The sequence below is a fragment of the Oryctolagus cuniculus genome, chromosome 6, assembly GCF_051225735.1.
Source record: "Oryctolagus cuniculus isolate XC-2025 breed Fujian yellow rabbit chromosome 6, ASM5122573v1, whole genome shotgun sequence".
Classification (NCBI taxonomy): Eukaryota; Metazoa; Chordata; class Mammalia; order Lagomorpha; family Leporidae; genus Oryctolagus; species Oryctolagus cuniculus.
The window spans coordinates 107,830,980-107,850,944 of record NC_142872.1 but is presented as its reverse complement, the minus strand read 5'-3'; the positions used below and the strand labels follow the sequence as shown (position 1 = coordinate 107,850,944).

Genomic DNA, 19,965 nt, shown 5'->3' with positions numbered 1-19,965 from the left:
ATTTCATTTTTGCACTGTCAAATGCCTTTTATAGATCTCAGTTCTGCTAACCAGGCAATATTTATTCATTTTTAGTAATAGAATAAACTCTTATAGTATTAGATCTGAAGTAGACCTTAGAAATTGTTTATCTAGCCATTTACAAATTACTCTGAGTAATTAAAATAATCCTTTTTTAACCACACTTTTAATTGCTTTATAGAGTGAGCTTCCCTTTAACATTTCTTCAAAGCGAAGTTCCACTGCGAATGTGCATCCTTACTGATATTAAACCCACAAAACTCATCCAATGAGAAGGCTCTGTTCACTCATTTTATTCATTTATTCATTCCAGTTACCCCCACTATGTGCCAGAGCTTCTTCTAGCCAGAGAAGAAAAAGACACTGTTTCTGCCTTCAGGAGTTCACGATTCAGTCCAGGTGGCAAATACACAGAGATAAACACATTGCAGTGGCTGCAAGTGGGGCTGTGAGGACATTGTGGAGAGGGATCAGGATAACCTTTCAAAGAGGAGATGACCTTGAACTAGCCTTATACATAGAATGAGAGAAGTGGAAGAATTATAGGCAAAAGGCACAGTGAATGATAAAGAAAAAAAAATAGCTCAGAACATGAAATAATTTGTTAAGGATGGACTTTGAAGTTTATTACACATGGCAGGTCTTGAATAAACAGCTAATAAATTAACTAAGCAAATAATTATTTTGGGGGAAATATTACTGTAAAAGTGGGGTAGGCATTGTGGTTTATCAAGTTAAACTACTACTTAGAATACTCACATCCCCTGTCAGAGTGCCTGGAACCATGTCTTGCCTCTGCTGCAGATCCAGCTTCCTGCCAATATGCACCCTGGGAAGCACCAGATCATGGCTCAAGTATTTGGGTTCCTGCCATCCACATGGGGTACACAGATTGGGTTCCCAGTTTTTGGCTTCAGTCTTGCCCAGCCTGGCTGTTATAGGCATTTGTGGAGTGAACCGGCAGATGGAAAATCTCTCTCAATCTCTCTCTCTCTCTCTCTCTCTCTCTCTTCCTCTCTCTCCTTGTCTCTCCCTCCATCCCTCTCTGTTTTTTACCCCTCCATTTTTCTGCTTTTCAAATAAATGAAACTATAATAAAAAGACTTTTTAAAAAAGACTATATAAAAGTTAGTTTACATAGGGACTTATAGGACTAATCAAAGAATTCAGATTTTTAGTTCTGGTATCCTATTGCATAGCAGAATGACTAAAGAGAATGTAGTGTACATTTCTCTAAAAATTATCTTTAAGAAATAATATTCAATATTTTCACTATAAAGAAATTTTAAATGTTCGTGGCAATAGGCATGTTTACTCTGATTGGACATTACAATGTATACATGTGTCAAAGCATCACATGGTATCCATAAATACATACAATTTTTATTTAAGTTAGAAAGTCTCAGCACATATGTATCTAATATATGATGCTGGTCCTTAGGCTACACAAATAAATAAGTACTCACAATATCGTGGGATGATTTTGTCTGTATTCATATACCAAATTCAGTGCAATCAGAGAGGAGGGAATTACTTAATTCCATATGAGGAAAGTAGAAAGGTATTACTGATAAGATTATATTTGAGGAAGACTTGAGGGATGCACAGGAGCTTATCTAATTCCAGCCTACTCTAACGCTACCTCCCATCCAATCAAGTCAGTCTCCTAATTGTCCACAACACCCCCTACTCTGCTAAGTCCTCTCTCAAGTCTTTCATTTTGCCTGATGTGTCCTGCTTTCCTCCTGTACATATTCAGTTCCCATCAACCCTCAAAAGGCCCAGTGCAGATCTTCTATGTGCATAAAGTCCTTAGAGGTTTCCTGTATATCAAATACTAATTGAGGACACATCAGTAGCAACACATATCGGAAAGCTGAAGTATACGTAGGCAGAACATAGTATAGAAGTGCTCAAGACATGGTGTCTTATGTTGTTCAGTAAGAAGGTTACTAGTTTGGGAGTCAAAGAAGAGTTAGTTCTGTGACCACAAGCAGAGTGTCTAGCCTCTGACTCTCAGCTATAACATGTACACTTATCTTCATGATCATCACGTACATTCACAACTGTGATTTCAGAAAGAATTTGGTCTCTGCTTTTAGTAGGATTTGCACATTTGCTTGCAAAACTTTTCTTATATGAGAGGCAAATCACTAATCAATGGTAGCTATAGTGAAGTGTCATCTCTGTGACATTATAAATGTCACATAATTCCTATGCTGGACTTAGGAAATTACATAGGTCATAGGCTCACTGAGATAAATTCAGCTGTCATGTTGCCCTGCTACTACTTTCGTCATCTCCCATTACTCTAAAAAGAGATCATTTGTGATTCTTCTCTGGATTCACAATTTTACAGCAGTGAGAAAAGAAACACCAACAATAAAAATAACATCCATTAATAATGGAATCCATGAAATGAAACAAAAATAATTAATGAAGGTTTTTGTCATTTTAGTTATAAATCACTAAATTGTTTCTTCATGTTATAAGCAGACAGCAGGATGTGGAATGCCAAACTTTAAGATTTTAGATTATAAATTATAAAAAGTTATTTCCAAAGGCCAGGAAGGCATTTTATCAGTATCTACTATTCATTTTCAGTCTGCCTAATTCCAACTTGCTATACTAGTTTCATTTCTGGCTTGGAGCAGAAGAATAAACTCTGGCTACATTTAAGAAAACAAATCTATTTAAAGGATAATAGATTACCTTGTGGACTCCACAGAGAAGTGGAGAAGGGGAAGGGACCAAATCAATTCCAGGAACTTTAGCGGAATTCCATGTACCTTCTCACCACAGAATTGTCTTTAGTATGACTTTAGCTCCTGTGACTTTCAACCCACATCCCTCCCTTTATTCTCATATTTTAATTCTAGGAAAGAACATGTGTCGAACATAATTTGGGTCCAATGTCTTCTTCAAATACAATCAATTATGACATAAATTTAAAAAAAAAAAGTTTAACAAGAGTGATACATTACAAAAGCAGCCAATAGGAGCCCAGACTTGTGGAAGATAAACCAATTCCTGAGAAGGGGGAAATGCTAAGATTGAGGAAGCCTCCTAAAGAATCACCTCCTGACTACACATCCATTTCTCTGTATGTCCAGTTACCAATACCTATTTAATGTTCCATGAAATTATACCTTTGATGAGATCAAAATGCCCTTCTAGGAATCCATGTATTATATAAAATTAAATTAATAAAAGGGATAGAAAAAAATTCCGTTATGCTGCAAGTTAAGATGTAAACATTTCAATTTGTGAGAATGGTATAGAGTGAACAGGAGCTGAACTAAAATATTCCATAGAAAAGAACTAGCCATAAGGTACAGTCTGTGATAATGTCATCATTTTTTACTTTGACCAAGCACAAGATATTCTGTCCTTAACATAACTGACCAACAAACAGATGAGAAAAAATATTCAGTAACACTAGCCATTAGGGAAATGTAAATAAAAATCACAGAAGTATCATCTCACTCCAATTAAAATAGCTATTACCAAAAAGCAAAATAATAATAACAAATACTGACAAGGATGTGAAGAAAAGGGAACCCTAATACACTGTTGATGGGAAAGCAAAATAGCCATTACAGAAAACAGTATGGAGATTCCTCAAAAAAACTAAAAATAGACTTATCATAAGTCCTAGCTAAATCATTTCTGGGAATATATCCAAAGGAAATGAAGTCAGCATATGAATGAGATACCTGCACTCCCACATTTATTGTAGTACTATTCACATAACAAAGATATGGAATCAATCTAGATGTTCATAAATGGGTGAACAGATGAATAAAATGTGAAATGCACACACACACACACACACACATATATGGATATAATGGAATATTACTCAGTCAAAAAGAATGGAATCTTGACACTGGCAACAAAATGGATGCAACTGAAGATCATTATACTGAGTTGAAATAATCCAGACACAGAAAGACAAATACCATATGTTTTCTCTCATTTGTGGCATATATATATACATACTTCAAAAATGTGTGGATGTTGTATTGTTTGGGATATATGTACAACTATTGTCTTCCCTAAAATATACTCCTTACAAAATAATACACCCTTCTTTCTTAATTTCATGATTTTTGTCATGAATCTCACATTATGCAATATTATCATATACATCTTTGCTTTCAAAAACAGATTATTTATATGTCTATAATATTTTCATATGAGGCAAATACAACAAAATGTCTTAAAAATTGCTAAATCTATGTGTGCTCACAGATTTATACTTTATACTTTCATTATTTTAAATATTTTAAAATGAAAAAATGTTTTCTTTATTACTACAGATGCTTATTAATTTCTTGAAAGTAAAATCGAGACATTTATTGGCACCAACCATTACAGGAAATAAAGAAAACATGCAGTATGTATGCTCTGTTATGTGCCATTCAACAAGTTTTGAAGAAAGCTCTTTGATTCAGAAATTTCAATGACCTCTTTTACATCTTTATTCTTCTACATGTAGAATGTAAACACCCTTACTTCCTGAAGGTTTAGCTTTCCTTGTTCTCCTGGATATTGGACAAGCAGTCCTCAAAACAGGTCCCTTTGCTATTACCTGAAGCCCTGTTCACAACAGAGCGAGACATTCCAAGACTTATTATTCTTTGCTTTTTCTCTCTCCTACCCTTAGCTTACAGAACTCAGTGGTACAACCAACACCATAAAATCGAAACTGCCAAGTTTATACTGGCAACTACTTGTGTTTTAGTCCACTGTTTCTGAGGAATAATCTACTTTATTGTTTCATTCAATCTCAAAAGACAGTTTCTCTCAACTAAAACACATCATTACACCAAAATGAGTTTATCTGCTTATGTTAATGTTGAAATTACTACCATCAATTTTTCCCAGTCTTGGGACTACTGAAAAGCCTTAGAAATCATGGAATTACTTCAACATCCAATAGCACAATTCTAATGATCAACAGGCCAGTAGACTAGTCTGAATCTCAGTATTTGCATACCAAAAAACGGCTTTCCTAATAATCTTAAACCGGCTTAATACTGGACCATTTGTGATAAAACTGCAACCCAGGTGATTAAAAAACACTGAAGAATTTCAGGGGTTATCTGCCAGTGAGGACTTCTGAATTATGTAGGACACACAGGCTATGTGTGGCGTTCTCTCCTCCCACTCCTCAAACGCCTGTCATCCCCTAAAGCGCCTCTAATTGTGGAAATCAATCTGTAGTGTAGTAGAACTACCTCAAACAGGTTATGACTACAAGTTCCATGATGCAAAGCATGAAGCCGGAATAACGCTAGCATGTGGTGCCTCCTGGGAATTGTAGTCTTATAATTACCTGTAAAAAAACTAGGTACCACTGTCTCTAGTTCTCAAAAGTTGACTTCAAACGTAAAGCGAGCAGAGAGAAAACTCACTTCCCACCGCGGAAGTAGATTTCCTCCCGCTACAAAACAGCAGAAGCCCAACACCTCCAGTCAGCGCCTCCCGAGACTGGCGCCTTTGCCGCGACGTCACTTCCTGGATCGTGGTCCCACGCCCGGCCCCTCCCCTCCTCCTCGCGACGTTCCTGGGCCCGGCGGCCCTGCGGAGGCGGGGTGAGGTGGGCAGCCGCTGCTTTTGGGACCGAGAGTCACGTGAGCTTTTCCGTGTTGTGGGAGGAGACGAGAAGCCGCGGTTGAAGAGTTCGATGTAACCGTCCCCGGGAAGCGCGCTCGAGTCCGACTGCCGAGGGGACTGAGGTAAGAACTGGAGGGCGGGCGCCGTCCGGGCTCCGGTGCGTGTGACACCTGCACCGCGGACGTGTGGCGGGCGGCAAGCGGGCCCGTGGGAGAGTGGAAAGGCACCGCGGACGCCGCCGTGCGTGTGAGAGGCGGCGGGAGGATCTCGGCCCCGAGGGAGCCCCGGCAGTGGCTGGTGTCTGCGGCCGCACACAGCCCCAGAGCGATGCCCTTCGCGGACCTCGACCTCACCCTGCTAGGGTGGAGCCGCGCCTGGCTGTCTACACTTACCTCTGGCCGCACGCCCCTCTCGCCCGCCGGCTTGCGTGCCCGCGGCGGGACTGAGATGACCGCCCGTGGGGCATCGCCTCACCGGGACCTGCAGGGACTACGGCTCCTCGTGAGCACCGAACGCTTTACGCTCTGGCAGCTCGCGCTCTGGCCGCGGGCGGCGGCGGTGTGGAGGGGCCGCTCCCGCTGTCACTACCTGGCGGCCTCGGGTGGTGGGTGGAGTGGCCAAGGGCGGGGCGATCCCCCGGGCCTTGAGCAGGTGGAAGTTTTCAAACTTTTATTTACTGTTTCCTTTGGAAAGCCCTCAGGCGGAAGCTAGGAGCGGTGAATCAGCAGCTCAGGTTTCTTCAATGTTGGTAATGGGGAGGATTGCCCAGAGCCACGTGCTGAGTTAAAACTCCTGTGTCAACCTCTCTCCAAGTCCAGGGCAGCCTCTCTTCCTCTTTCTCAAGGCAGAGTTAACAGAGATGAAGTTGGGCGCTCGGATCCACTGAGGTTTTGTGTAGTCCTGTCATTTTGTTGATCTTAGTTGTTACCATTTCTTATGAGCTTGGGAATGGGCAACTTTACAGTAGCCTATTTTTTGTGTTGCTGTGAAATTTTTCTATACAAGATAGACTGGTCCTTTTAACAGGTTAAACATGAGAATGGTTTAAGAACCCTCAGATTATTGCAAAGCAGAGTTGGTGATAACTTGGAAGCTGTGGAAAATAAACTTTAAATCATTTAATCTTGTTAGAAATGAATTTAATGTTCATTAGGTTTTATTATTTGTTGCTTATATTTTTCAAATACAGTTGATCTTGAGTTGTATTAAATGTTACGTTAAAAACATCTGATACCACATAGTATCTAAGCTTCTGAGTCAGTTTTTAATCCCTGTAAGTGTTTAGAGTTTCATTGATTAAAAGACAGTGGGAATAATTATTCCCTCATTTTTTGTTCCCTCTCAAGATTGTATGTGTACTATCAGAAAGATAAGCATATAATGCTGTCAGGACAATACACAGAATAAAGCTTCCAAAGAGTCTTAATTACTCTCCTTCCTACCAGTTCTTTTATAGAGATAAAATTGGATTAAAATAAACATTATAGAAATCTTTCACCAGAAAATAAAATGGGAAACAAGTAACATGTAACATGGGTGTCAAAAATAAGCTCTTAGAAATAATTGGAATTAAAGGAAGGGATTTGTAAAATGTTTTCATTCCAAATAAAAGACTCTCACAGAACTGAAAACATTTTTTTTCTATTTGATTTTGTTCCAGACTAAAGACTTACCCTTCAATATGTCCATCTCATTTTTAGGTAGTGAATTCCTGAAAAGAAAATAATGGATTGCATGTTAGTTGACCTCTAAGTGGCCGGACTCAACAGTGGGCAGGTTTGTTCCAAAGGCCAAAAGAAGATGGCCACTCCGTATGTCCCAGTTCCTATGCCCATAGGAAACTCAGCTTCCAGTTTTACAGCCAACAGAAATCAAAGAAGTTCTTCTTTTGGCAGTACCTCAACAAGTTCAAACTCTTCCAAAGGCCAGTTAGAAGACTCGAATATGGGTAATTTTAAACAGACAACTGTTCCGGATCAAATGGATGGTACTTCATCTGTTTGTAGCAGTCCCCTCATTAGGACTAAATTTACAGGTACAGATTCTTCCATTGAGTATTCTGCTAGACCTAGAGAAACTGAGGAACAAAATTCTGAAAGAGTAAATTTTGAAGAGAGACCATCTACACCTACTATCCTGGGTTATGAGGTGATGGAAGAAAGAGCTAAATTTACTGTAAGTACTGACTGCAGTACACCAGGAGAAAGTGAAAGATTGGCTGACATGTGTGTTTAAGCCGGTGCTAAATTGATTAACATATAACATAACTTCTTGAACATAAAGCTCTAGTAGTTTTCATGCTGTAGTAAACTTTGGTTTTACTTTGGTTTTACCTTAATATACTTCCGTAAACCAGACACACCTATGTAACTAGCACGCAGGTGGAGAAACATTATTAACACCCTAAATGCTCAGCTTGCTTGCTGCTGGTCAGAACCCACTAACCCAACACTTTTCTGATAACTTAAATTAGTTTTGATCTTTTTTGTTCTTTATATAAATGGAATTATTGAGTATGTGCTCTTGGGTCTGGTCTCTTTCAGCATTATATGATTTATCCTTGATAATAAATAATAAATAGGTAGCTCATTTTTATTACTGATATTATTCCATTATATAAATGTACCACAGTTTGGCTGTTTGTCACATGGATGTGTTCACCTCCTGAAAATTCATCAAGTTATATCCTCACGGTTGGTGTGCTTCTTTGCATGTATTTTATAGCTCAATGTATGCTGCTGCATATGTTCATATACATATCCAAAAATAAACACTACATAAAAAGGTAGTACAAAGTAATATATGCTGAATTTCAAATAAAGAATAGAAACAATAAATACTGCTAGAACATTGGAAAGGGAGTGAGCAGCACTACACATGAAGTTTTCAGTGAAAGCATGAAAGGTGGAAGGAAAGCTTTCTCCAAGAGGGAAAACACCAAAGTGTTCTTTTTGCTTCCTAGAGAAATAGTGTTCAGGAGCCACAGTGGTGAGTAGGAGTTGGGGGCGGGGGGGGGGGGGGGGGGGGTGTTAATTTTCTGAAACAGGAAAACAAAGTCAATATAGATTATTTATAGATAAACCTAATTATCAAATGCATCAGTTATTCCTGCTCCAAAGATTTTTCACTCCATTTATCTCTTTTTTTTTTTAATGAATGACTCCTAAAATGGTTTCTTTTTATACCCATTAGGACTCTCTTAGATCAGGATTCTCTGCAGACTTTAAAGGTCACCCATATAATCTTGTTCCCCCAGACTTAGATATTACAAAGTTAAAGATGGAAATAGGAGACAGCATTGTGGTATAGTGGGTAAAGCTACCACCTGCGACGCCAGCATCCTGTATGGGCACTGCTTCATGTCCTAGCTGCCCCACTTCCAATCTAGCTCCCTGGTAATAGCCTGGGAAAAGCAATGGAAAATGACCCAAGTGTTTGGGCCCCTGCCATCCAGTGGGACACCCAGGTAAAGCCCCTGGCTTTGGCATAGCCCAGCACTAGCCATTGCAGCCTTGTGGGGAGTAAACCATCAGATGGAAGCTCTGTCTCTTACTCTCTTTCTCTCTCTCTCTCAATAACTCTTTCAAAATAAATAATTTTTTTGAAAAGATATGGAAATGATCTTGTTCTCTGTTCTTTAATGTTACACACATAACTTGTCCCTTATTTCAAAGCTAAAGGATTTTGTGGTTTGTGTTTGGCACAGCAGTTAAGACACTCATGTCATGTATTGAATGCCTGGTTAGAGTCCTGGCTCCTCTTCTAATTCTAGCTACCTGCTAATGTGCTTCTTCAGAGGCAGCATATGTGATGGCTCAAGTACTTAGGCCCTTGAAACCGATGGAGTTTCTGCCTCCTGGCTTCAGCCTGGCCAAGGCCAGCCCAGCCCAGCCATTACAAGCATTTAGAGTGAACCACTGGTTGGAAAATCAATCTCCAATTCTCCACTCTCCCCATCTCCCTCTCTCCCCGACCTTTCCCTTTTAAGTAAATTTTTTTATTTAAATAAATTCTTTGAAAATAATTTCATTTCATTCAGCAAATACAGAATACCATAGAAATTCTGTCATCACTAAGTTTTAAAATTTTACCTTTTGGGGCTGGTGCAGTGGGTTAACGCCCTGGCCTAAAGCGCCCGCATCCCATGTGGGTGCCAATTCGAAACCTGGCTGCTCTACTTCCTATCCAGTTCTGTGCTATGGCCTGCGAAAGCAGTAGAGGATGGCCCAAGTCCTAGGGCCCCTGCACCCGCGTGGGACACCAGGAAGAAGCTTCTGGCTCCTGGCTTCGGATCTGCACAGCTCCAGCCATTGTGGCCAATTGAGTGAACCATCAGATGGAAGACATTCTCTCTCTCTCTCTCCCCTCCCTCTCTCCCCCTGCCCCTCTCTCTCCTCTCCCCCTCTCCCCCTCTCTCTGCCTCCCTCTGTATAACTCTGAATTCCAAATAAATAAGTAAATCTTTAAAAAAATTTACCTTTAAAAATGGAGGCCTTTTTTTAGATTTGTTTATTTACTTGAAAGTCAGAGATACACAGAGAGAGAAGGAGAGGCAGAGAGAGAAGTCTTCCATCCACTGGTTTACTCCCCAGTTGAACACGATGGCCAGAGCTGTGCCAGTCCAAAGCGAGGAGCCTCTTCTGAGTCCCACACAGGTAGAGGGGCCCAAGTGGAGCAGCTGGGTCTCAAACCGGCACCCATAGGGGATACCGGCACTGCAGGTGGCTTTACCCACTACGCAACCGTGCCAGCCCCTACTATGTTCTTTTTAAAATATGTTGACTTGTTTCAACCCAAGTGTTTCTATTAATAGCTTAGATAATTATAAATAATTATAAAAATGTAAAATTTTATCTAATGTATAGATATGGTTTATATTTCAGACTTGGTTAAAACTGATCCTATTTAAACACTTTGCTTGGTAGTTAGATTTAAAAATGAAATTATAGAATAAATGCAGCTTTTTTTATAGCTTCTTCAAGCATAATTGCCTCTTATGAATTTTAAAAAGCGTTGGTATACATGGTACTCCAAATCCCATTAAGTTGGCAGGTACCAATGCCATCTTACTTGTTAAAGTGATTAGTTTAAGTTCATAACGATAAGATTAAGGGTCAAAGGGATCACATAAATAAGACCAAAGTCTGCTAACAATTGATAGAATTAAAAAGGAGAGAACAATCCAACATGGGAAGTGGGATACACAGCAGACTCATAGAGTGACAAATGCCCTAAACAGCACCTTAAGGCATTCAGATCTGGCTAAAAAGCCCCTGAGAGTATTTCAGGCATGGGAAAGGCAAGACACTGTGGCAAAAAATGGCCTAAATGAAAGATCTCTGTGAGGTTCCGGTGGGAAGAAGGGGTCATCAAAGAAGGAGGTACCTTTCTCTGAAAGGATGAGAGAACTTCCACTTTGATTATGACCTCATCTAAATAAGGTCGGAATTTGTGAACTCAGGAGGCTTCCATAACCTTGGCAGCTCATGACAAGAGCCTCGGGTGATCACTGACATAAATAATAGGGTCAATTAAATCAACAACAGTCACTGTGCACTTGCTGCCCATGTAGGACCTCTGTCCTTAATGAGTTGTACTGTGAGAATTAACGGTATAACTAGTACTCAAACAGTACTTTATACTTTGTGTGTCTGTGTGGATGCAAACTGTTGAAGTCTTTACTTAGCATAGAGTTGATCTTCTGTATATAAAGATAATTAAAAATGAATCCATGAAGAATGGGATGGGAGGAGCTGGGATGGTTTGTGGGTGAGAGGGTGGTTATGGGGGGAAGAACCACTATAATCCAAAAGTTGTACTTTCGAAATTTATATTTATTAGAAGTTTTCTATTAAAAATGTTGGCATAAAACACTTTTTGTTAGCAAATGAGTTCTTTATTAGTGTACACAGAAAAAGCAGTTTGTCTCATGTTTGTTACTTTGATATTAAGAAAACTTGCTTTGGTGCTTATATTTGTATATTTAATGGTTTCAGTGATTGCTGATGTTTTTTACATAGTAATTTATGTAGTCTGGCTTATCACTAAAAGTCTTTAAAATATCAGACTTGCATTTTTAACTCTCTCTCTCTCCCTCTCCCTCTCTTTCTCTCACCAGGTGTATAAAATACTTGTAAAGAAAAACGCAGAAGAAAGCTGGGTAGTTTTCAGAAGATACACTGACTTCTCCAGGCTTAATGACAAAGTGAGTGCTTTAATAAATCCCAAACTGATTTTTCAGTTTTGATTTATTATTTGTTCCATAACTCCTCTTGAATTTGTGGGTTTTTTTCTCCTTTTAATTATTCAAGTGAAATCTTTGCTAGTTTCCAAAAATATGAAAGAGTTTCACTTTAATAGCCTTGAAGAGCCAGCGCCTCAGCTCACTAGGCTAATCCTCCGCCTTGTGGTGCCGGCACACCAGGTTCTAGTCCCGGTCGGGGTGCCGGAATCTGTCCCGGTTGCCCCTCTTCCAGGCCAGCTCTCTGCTGTGGCCAGGGAGTGCAGTGGAGGATGGCCCAAGTCCTTGGGCCCTGCACCCCATGGGAGACCAGGAGAAGTGGACAGTGAGAAAGAGAGACAGAGAGAAAGGTCTTCCTTTGCCGTTGGTTCACCCTCCAATGGCCGCCGCGGCCGGCGCACCACGCTGATCCGATGGCAGGAACCAGGTACTTATCACTGTTTCCTTACTTGCCAGAGATCATTTTTACCACATAGAGACATTATTTAGACAAGGCCATAATCAAAGTGGAGGTTCTCTGCTTAGAGAAAGGTAGCTCCTTCTTTGGCTCCTTCAGAAATGCCCTCTTAACCATGGAGGATACATTCCAACAGCCCCAGTGTGTGCCTAAAACTGCAGGTAATACCAAACCCTATACACAGTTTTTTTCTATACGTATCTGTCATAAGAATTGAATTTACTAATTAGGCATATTAAGAGCCTAACAACAACTAATCATAAAATAGGACAGTTATAGCAGTATACTATAATAAAAATTATATGAATGTGGTCTCATTCTCTTTCAAGTTGTCTTATTTGCACTGTACTCACCCTACTTGTGATGATGTGAGATAATACCTACTTGAGATGGAGATGAAGTTCATTGAATGATGTAGTCATTGTTACTTAGGACACTACATAAGGGATACTTGAACACAAGAACTGTGATACTTTGGCAAATAAGCAGGAGAATTGCAAATTTTTTTAAAAGATTTATGTATTTATTTGAAAATCAGAGTTACACAGAAAGAGGAGATGCAGAGAGAGAGGTCTTCCATCCACTGGTTCACTCCCCAGTTGGCCGCAGCAGCTGGAGCTGAGCCAATCCAGAGCCAGGAGCGAGGAGCGTCTTCAGGTCTCCCACATGGGTGCTGGGGCCCAAGAACTTGGGCCATCTTCTACTGCTTTCCCAGGCCATAGCAGAGAGCTGGATCAGAAGAGCAGCAGCTGGGTCTCAAACCGGCACCCATATGGGATGCCAGCGCTTCAGGCCAGGGCGTTAACCCACTGTGCCACAGCGCCAGCCCCTAGAATTGCAAATTAAAACCATGGTGAGGTGCTACTACACATTCACTATAATGATTAGCATTAAAACATGGAAGATGTCAAGTTTTGGCAAGGATAACAGCACCTACAACTCCACTTATATTAGAAGTTAAGAAATAAAACGAGACACAAAAAGTGTAGCTGAATCTAATTCTCTTATTTTAGGATTATTTCACTAATGAGTTCACATAGTCAACTGGGTAGATTTTGTAAAATTCATATAATTGTGTTAAACATTGCACTTTATTTTTTCTTTTTCAGTTAAAAGAGATGTTTCCAGGCTTTCGATTAGCACTTCCACCAAAACGATGGTTTAAGGATAACTACAATGCCGACTTCTTAGAAGATAGACAATTAGGATTACAAGCATTTCTTCAAAATTTAGTAGCTCATAAGGACATTGCTAACTGGTATGTAATAAATTGAAATAAGTGGTTATGAAAACATACCGACTTAAGAATAAATGTAGGACCACAGTTACTAATGCACAAAAATATAGAATAAGAATATAATTACTTATCTTTAATAAAGCATTACATGGAATTTTCTTGCTTCCTTTCTGTAATAACTTTGCTTGGCATTTTGTTTTTATCGAGGTTTTTAAAGTCAGTAAAGTGAAAAGTTCAGTACTCTGTTTGCTCAAAGCACCCAATGGTAAACTTAGAATTTAGTTTTTTAGTAATCAAACAAATGGCTCACATACTAGGTAATATGTTACACCTAAGTGATATAAAATATGAAAATTATGAACCTAGGTTAATACATAAGGATGGCAATATGAAAATACCAAATGCCATTAAAAAGGGAGGGAGAGAATCTATATAGTTTTTTTTTTTTTTGCTTCTGAGTATATTTATAAAAAAATTGCTTAATGACTTAATAGAACTATTTTGAGAAAAAGAAGATGGCATTTACAATGCAGCAGTAGCATATTATATAGATATCTATATCCATAAGTGTGTTTAGCAGTTTTTCACATAAATCTAGGAAACAATTCAGAAAACCATTCTATACCACTTTTCTACCTTTTTTCTCAGCCTTTATGTATATTACCTTGTGTTACACATAAAGCATATTTTTTCATGTTCTTCCACTTTTTTGATTTGTGCTGCCTAAGGTTAATGGCTTCCCAGAATCTCTGCCTGTTTCTCCTCATTTTCTTTAAGCCAGACCCTTTCTCCCTACTCCAGATTCATATACTCAACTGTCTTCTTAATACTTCTCTCTGATATCTCTTAAAGTTATCTGAGACCCAAAAAAGATTTGAAAGAGTAGTCGCCAGACTTTCCCACATTTTCAGCAGCATCATCTACCCAACACTCATGAATCATCTTGACACACTGACACATCCCTAAGTACCTTATTCCTTCTTCTTCCTTCCTGTATGTTTTAAGTACCACTCCTCTATTTTTCTTCAGCTCAGCTATCATTACCCTAATCCAAGCAGTTATCTCTTCCTTAATTACTCTAAAATCTTTCCTATTGGTCTTCTTCATCCTCTTGTATTTCTGTAGCCTATCACAGCTACAGTGAGCTTTTGTGATGCTGTTGGATTAAATCATCTGATCCCTGCCTACCTGCCTGTCTGTCCAACCTTGGTCTTATTTTTCTCTCAGCCCCCATTCTCTGTATACTGTGCTCCTATATCCCTTAGGGACTTCAAATATGCTGTTCCCTAGAAACACCATGGCCTAAGTAACTCTTCCAATCCTTCATCCTTCAACAGAAACTTCACTTCTTAGGTAGCTGTCTTTCCTGATTGACCCTTCACCCAGAACCACTTTAAGACTGGGTTCTTTTCTCAGTGTCTGGATCAGCTGTTCTCCACTGAGGCTAAGTGTCACCTAATGCCTATTGTATGTAATTAATTGAACTTCTATACTTTTAGGGTGATACACTTTTCCTTAGTTTTTCACATCACTTAGAATAAAATAATAATTAGTGTTAATTCAGCCACACAAAGCAGGAATAAAAAGTCAACAAACACTAAAATTACAAAGACAGCCTTTGAAGAAAATATATTTTGTACTCTACCATGAAAGGAAATTTTACAGTGAAGAAGTTAACATCCTATCCCCTTTCTCTTGTCCCTTATTCAGTAAACTTTATGTCTTTGTATTTAAAGAGTGAATTGAAATCAAATTTATTATATATGGTATTTTATTTTATCTTATGAAATAGTAAATAATATAAACTTTATTAACTCATTTTATGATTCCTTGATTTTTTAATAGGAACAGTGTATCTTAGCTGAAGTATTTACGTACATCTCCATTTTTTAATTACTGATAATAGATCTCAATTGTTGGTGTAGACTTTAGTAGGGACGTTGAAGATCCTGTCATTTCTAAAACTGATTGCTTCAGAACAGTGGTAGTGGTATTCTTCCATTTACATATAGATGTTTCAGGAAAAGAAAAATCTCCTGGTCAAAAAAGTTGGGCAATAAACGTTGATATTCTTCAAGTAATAAAGGTTCTAAGAAGTTTCACGTGAAATAATCTTAGCAATGTCATTTATTTAGCCTTACTTTTGGTGTATTATATCATTAGACATTTAGGGAATACAGTAGATAACATAAATTGAATTCACAATAGGTTGCTTATACCTTGTTTATTGAAGAGTACACACTATCTTTTTTATGGGTAATAGCATTTTTTATTTCATAATGGAAAACGTTTCTTAATTATTGTTTAAAACGTGAGTGAGGGGAGGAGAGAAAGAGTTATTTATATCTTAACATTTACTCTATCATAGTAAGAAGGGTATAAAAGAGCAAGTATATACTCATTTGTCTTAAAATTTAGTTAGAGAAATTAGGCTTCTGTTTGAACACAATAAGGGAGTTTATGAATTGCTGCTGTGTATAATGTAGATGATAAAACTATGATAACCTCAGAAAAGGGGAAAATCAGTGCTGTTTGCAATAATCAAATAAAATGATGGAAGTAGGAAGTGGAATTTGAGAGCCTAGAAGGCTAGATTGAGATTATGGGTAGAAAGATGGATATAAGTCAAAAGCAAATAATTAGAAGATACATAGAAAGACTGGGGCTCTTGCCAGATAGCTGTGAGTTGACAACCAGTGCCCATATGGGATGCTGGCATTGCAGGTAGAGGTTTAACCTTCTACACCACAGTCTTTTTATTTTTTATTTTTTTAGATGTATTTATTTATTTGAAAAGCAGAGTTAGAGGCAGAAGCAGAGATAGAGGTCGCCTGTCCACTGGTTCACTCCCCAAATGGCCACAATGGCCAGAGCTGGGCCTATCTGAAGCCAGGAACTTCTTCTGGGTCTCCCATGCTGGAGCAGCAGCCCAAGGACTTGGGTTTCCCAGGACATAGCAGCTGGATTGGAAGAGGAGCAGCCAGGACTTGAATTGCACCCATATGGGATGCCAGCACTGCAGGTGGGGCTTTACCTGCTATGCCACAGTGCTGCCCCCCACCCCCCCAGAGTACTTTTTGAAATGCCTGTTAGAGACCCAGAGGAAGCTTCAGGTTCCTTGCTTCAGCCTAGCCCTGTCTCCAGCCTTTGTGGCCATGTGGGAAGTGAACCAGCTGATGGAAGATCTCTCTGTTTCTCCTCCTTTCTCTGTAATTCTGCCTTTCAAATAAATAGATTATATATTCCTGTCTATGTCCTTAGCACTTCATAACACAGGCATTAATTTGCCTTCATGTTGGCTAAGAGCTGGCTATTACACAACTGGCAGTTATTAACATGCAATTTCTCCAAATGTGACAAAACAGTGGAAGAAAGGGAAAACTGGAAGGATATTAAGGACTGTTAGTTTGAATGTTTTAAAAGCATATTGTTTTCAAATACATTTAGAAAACACAAATTTGCAAGCAATATTTCCATGATAAAATAATTTACTAGAGATTTTGCTTGCTCAATAATTATTTGGGGCTTAAAATATAAAAGGTGTTGTGACTGCACAAAGCTGAATTAAATGCTGATCCTACTTTCAAACATAAAAACCAAATCAAAACGTATATGTCCCTAAAATGATGATGTTGGACAGTTAGATCTCTTTTAAATGTGAGAAAGGCAGATAACTTTTGACTAGGAGAATTAGACAAAGCTTCCCAAAGGATGAAATTTGAAGAATGGACTTTAAAAAATTCATGTGGGATGGGCTTTTGGCATAGCAATTAAAAGACTAAGATGCTACTTTGGACACCCACATCCCACGTCTTAGTCCCTGGTCAGAGTCTTAACTCTACTCTTGATTTTACCTTGCTGCTAATGCAAACCCTGGGAGACAGTAGGTAATGATGGCTCAAGTACTTGGGTCCCTGCCACCCATGTGGGAGACACAAATTGAGTTCCTTGCTCCAAGCTTCAGTTTATTGCAAGAATTTGAGGAGTTAACCAACAGGTGGGAGATCACTATCTATCTGTGTCTGCCTGTCTTTCATATATATAAGTGTGTGTGTGTGTGTGTGTATGTATAAAATATTGCCAAAATAAAAAATGAATCATATTTAGATCAGGAGAGAAAAGATGAAAAAGGACATTACAGATGAAAGAGAATGTTGTAATCAAAATGCAGAAGTAACAAGGTACAAGTTCAATACCAGGAACAGTTTGTCAAGGGGAAGGACACGTAAAGATAACCTTATATAATCTGTCATAGTTAAAATATAGGTATTTATATATAATATGTTTATATATATAATATGTATATAATATGTTTATATATATAATATATAATATATAAATATATATTTTGCTACTTTGAAATCATCAGTTATAGTAGATATGTTACTTTTCTGTTTTCAAAACTAGTCCACATATATCTTATTCACCAATTTTTTTCTCCTTTATAATTCTTAAAAATTATGTATTTTCCCTTATAACTATCCATCTGTAAGGGCTTCCATACCAAAAAAAAAAAAAAACAGTGTTTAAATTCTACATTTGTTAAAAAGTTCAAGGGAGATCTGGATTAACCATAGTCCATATTTTTAAAAAAATAAAGTAATATCCAAGCATTTACGTGAGGGAACAATTCAAAGAAATGATAGCATTTACCCTTTAAAAAGAAAAGGTATTTGGAGGATATGATTGCCATTTTCACATATTTGAAAGATTGTAATGGGATAAAGAATTAATCAAATAGATTAGCCTTAGAGTTGTGCTTTTCCAGTTGTAGTGTACCTGTGAATCATCTGGGGATCTTGTTAACACTGACCCTGAATCAGTAGGTCAGAGCTGAATATTCTGCATTCCTAACAGATTTCTAGGTAATGCTGGTACTGCTGGCCTAGGGACCTCGTTTTGAATAGCAAACTGACACATAGAATTCAGAATAATAGTAAAAGTTAAAAATGAAGGTGCTATCCACTCAGATAACAGTTTATTATCATTTCAAGTTGTCCTATATAAAAGTCTTCTAAAAAGTGAGTTTCTCTTTACCATTAAATATTTCAGAGCCTAGATAACTATAAATAGTTTTAAAGAGGGAATTATTAAATGGGATACATTTGGTTGGAGGACAACTCTCAGGTCTCTTCTAGTCATAAAAATTCAATAATTCTATGTTTTTTTAACAAGAATACTTAAATGTAACTATTTTATGCATTTTGAACATGAATTGCCTTCTCACAGGAAATTTTTGTTAATGTCTCTAAATTGGTTTATATATAAAGGTATTATCAAGAGCAGTTGTGTTAATCTTAGTGTTTTTATAAAATGAAAGAAAAATTCAGTTACATATGCAGGTAGCTAATATAATAACATATAGTAAGAATCAACACAGCTGCTAAGATTAGTTCAGTAGTTTTGCCACAAAATGTTATTCTGGTAGGAGCTAAATTGTGAATATTATAAGTAATAAAGCCAGATATTTCCTACTTAGAGGCATGCATTACCTAATGAAATTGGATCTCAAAGACCTTAAGTAAAGCTAAGATTTCTGGGCTTAAAAACAAAATAATTGTAGGCAAATTGCTTAACTGATTTTAATCAGTGTTCCTGTTTGGAAAATACAGTATTGGGCTCAGTGGTCTCTCAGAATCTCCTTGTAAAATTGTTCATGTCAAATTCTTTTTGGTAAGCTTTTTAATGAATCTTTATTAGTTGAAGTCATAGTATCAGAAACAGCTAGGACTTTGAGTTTGTGCTCTGCTAAGCCTACTTTCTTGTGAAAGTAGGCTGTTAAAAACTAAATTCCATATCAAATTTGCTGATTGTACTACAATTTTATCTATATCAGTGGATAGAAATTTGTTCTACGGGCCATTAAAGAAGGCAGTACCTTTCTCTGAAGGGAGGAGAGAACTTCCACTTTGAATATGGCCTTGTCAAACAAGATCGGAGTTGGTGAACTCAAGAGGCTTCCATAGCCTTGGCAGCTCATGAAAAGACCCTTGGGTGATTACTGACGTCATAAATAAGAGTGTCAATTGAAATCAACAGGAGTCACTGTGCACCTGCTCCCCATGTAGGACCTTTGTCCTTAATGTGTTGTACTATGCAAATTAATGGTAAAACTACTACCCAAACAGTAGTCTATACTTTGTGTGTCTTTGTGGGTGTAGTCTGTTGAAATTTTATTTCGTATATACTAAGTTGATCTTCTGTATATAAAATAACTGAAAATGATTCATGATGAAGAATGGGATGAGAGGCCGGCGCGGCGGCTCACTAGGCTAATCCGCCACCTGCGGCCCCGGCACCCCAGGTTCTAGTCCCTGCCGGGGCACCGAATTATGTCCCGGTTGCTCCTCTTCCTGTCCAGCTCTCTGCTGTGGCCCAGGAAGGCAG

At 38.3% G+C, this 19,965-nt stretch overlaps 1 protein-coding gene and 2 long non-coding RNA genes across 5 annotated transcripts in view; 1 reads left to right on the top strand and 2 right to left on the bottom strand.

The window, feature by feature from the left end:
• Positions 1–5,551, bottom strand: part of LOC149126257 (uncharacterized) — a 438,647-nt gene extending 433,096 nt beyond the window's left edge. Inside the window, exon 1 of the long non-coding RNA XR_016235778.1 lies at positions 5,442–5,551. This is a non-coding gene — a long non-coding RNA (uncharacterized LOC149126257). The remainder of the gene's footprint in view (positions 1–5,441) is intronic.
• SNX16 (sorting nexin 16) overlaps positions 5,545–19,965 on the top strand; it is a 36,259-nt gene continuing 21,838 nt past the window's right edge. Inside the window, exons 1-5 of one of the 3 annotated variants that reach the window (XM_089335471.1) lie at positions 5,545–5,765; positions 7,344–7,591; positions 7,679–7,818; positions 11,762–11,848; positions 13,451–13,599. In XM_089335471.1, the coding sequence (XP_089191597.1) occupies positions 7,444–7,591; positions 7,679–7,818; positions 11,762–11,848; positions 13,451–13,599 (524 nt within the window). In that variant the 5' untranslated portion in view covers positions 5,545–5,765; positions 7,344–7,443. Of the gene's footprint in view, positions 5,766–7,303; positions 7,819–11,761; positions 11,849–13,450; positions 13,600–19,965 lie in introns of all 3 variants that reach the window. The other 2 variants (XM_002710662.6, XM_089335470.1) reach the window with 2 other exon arrangements.
• Positions 12,843–19,965, bottom strand: part of LOC138849933 (uncharacterized) — a 41,564-nt gene continuing 34,441 nt past the window's right edge. Inside the window, exon 2 of the long non-coding RNA XR_011389175.1 lies at positions 12,843–13,170. This is a non-coding gene — a long non-coding RNA (uncharacterized LOC138849933). The remainder of the gene's footprint in view (positions 13,171–19,965) is intronic.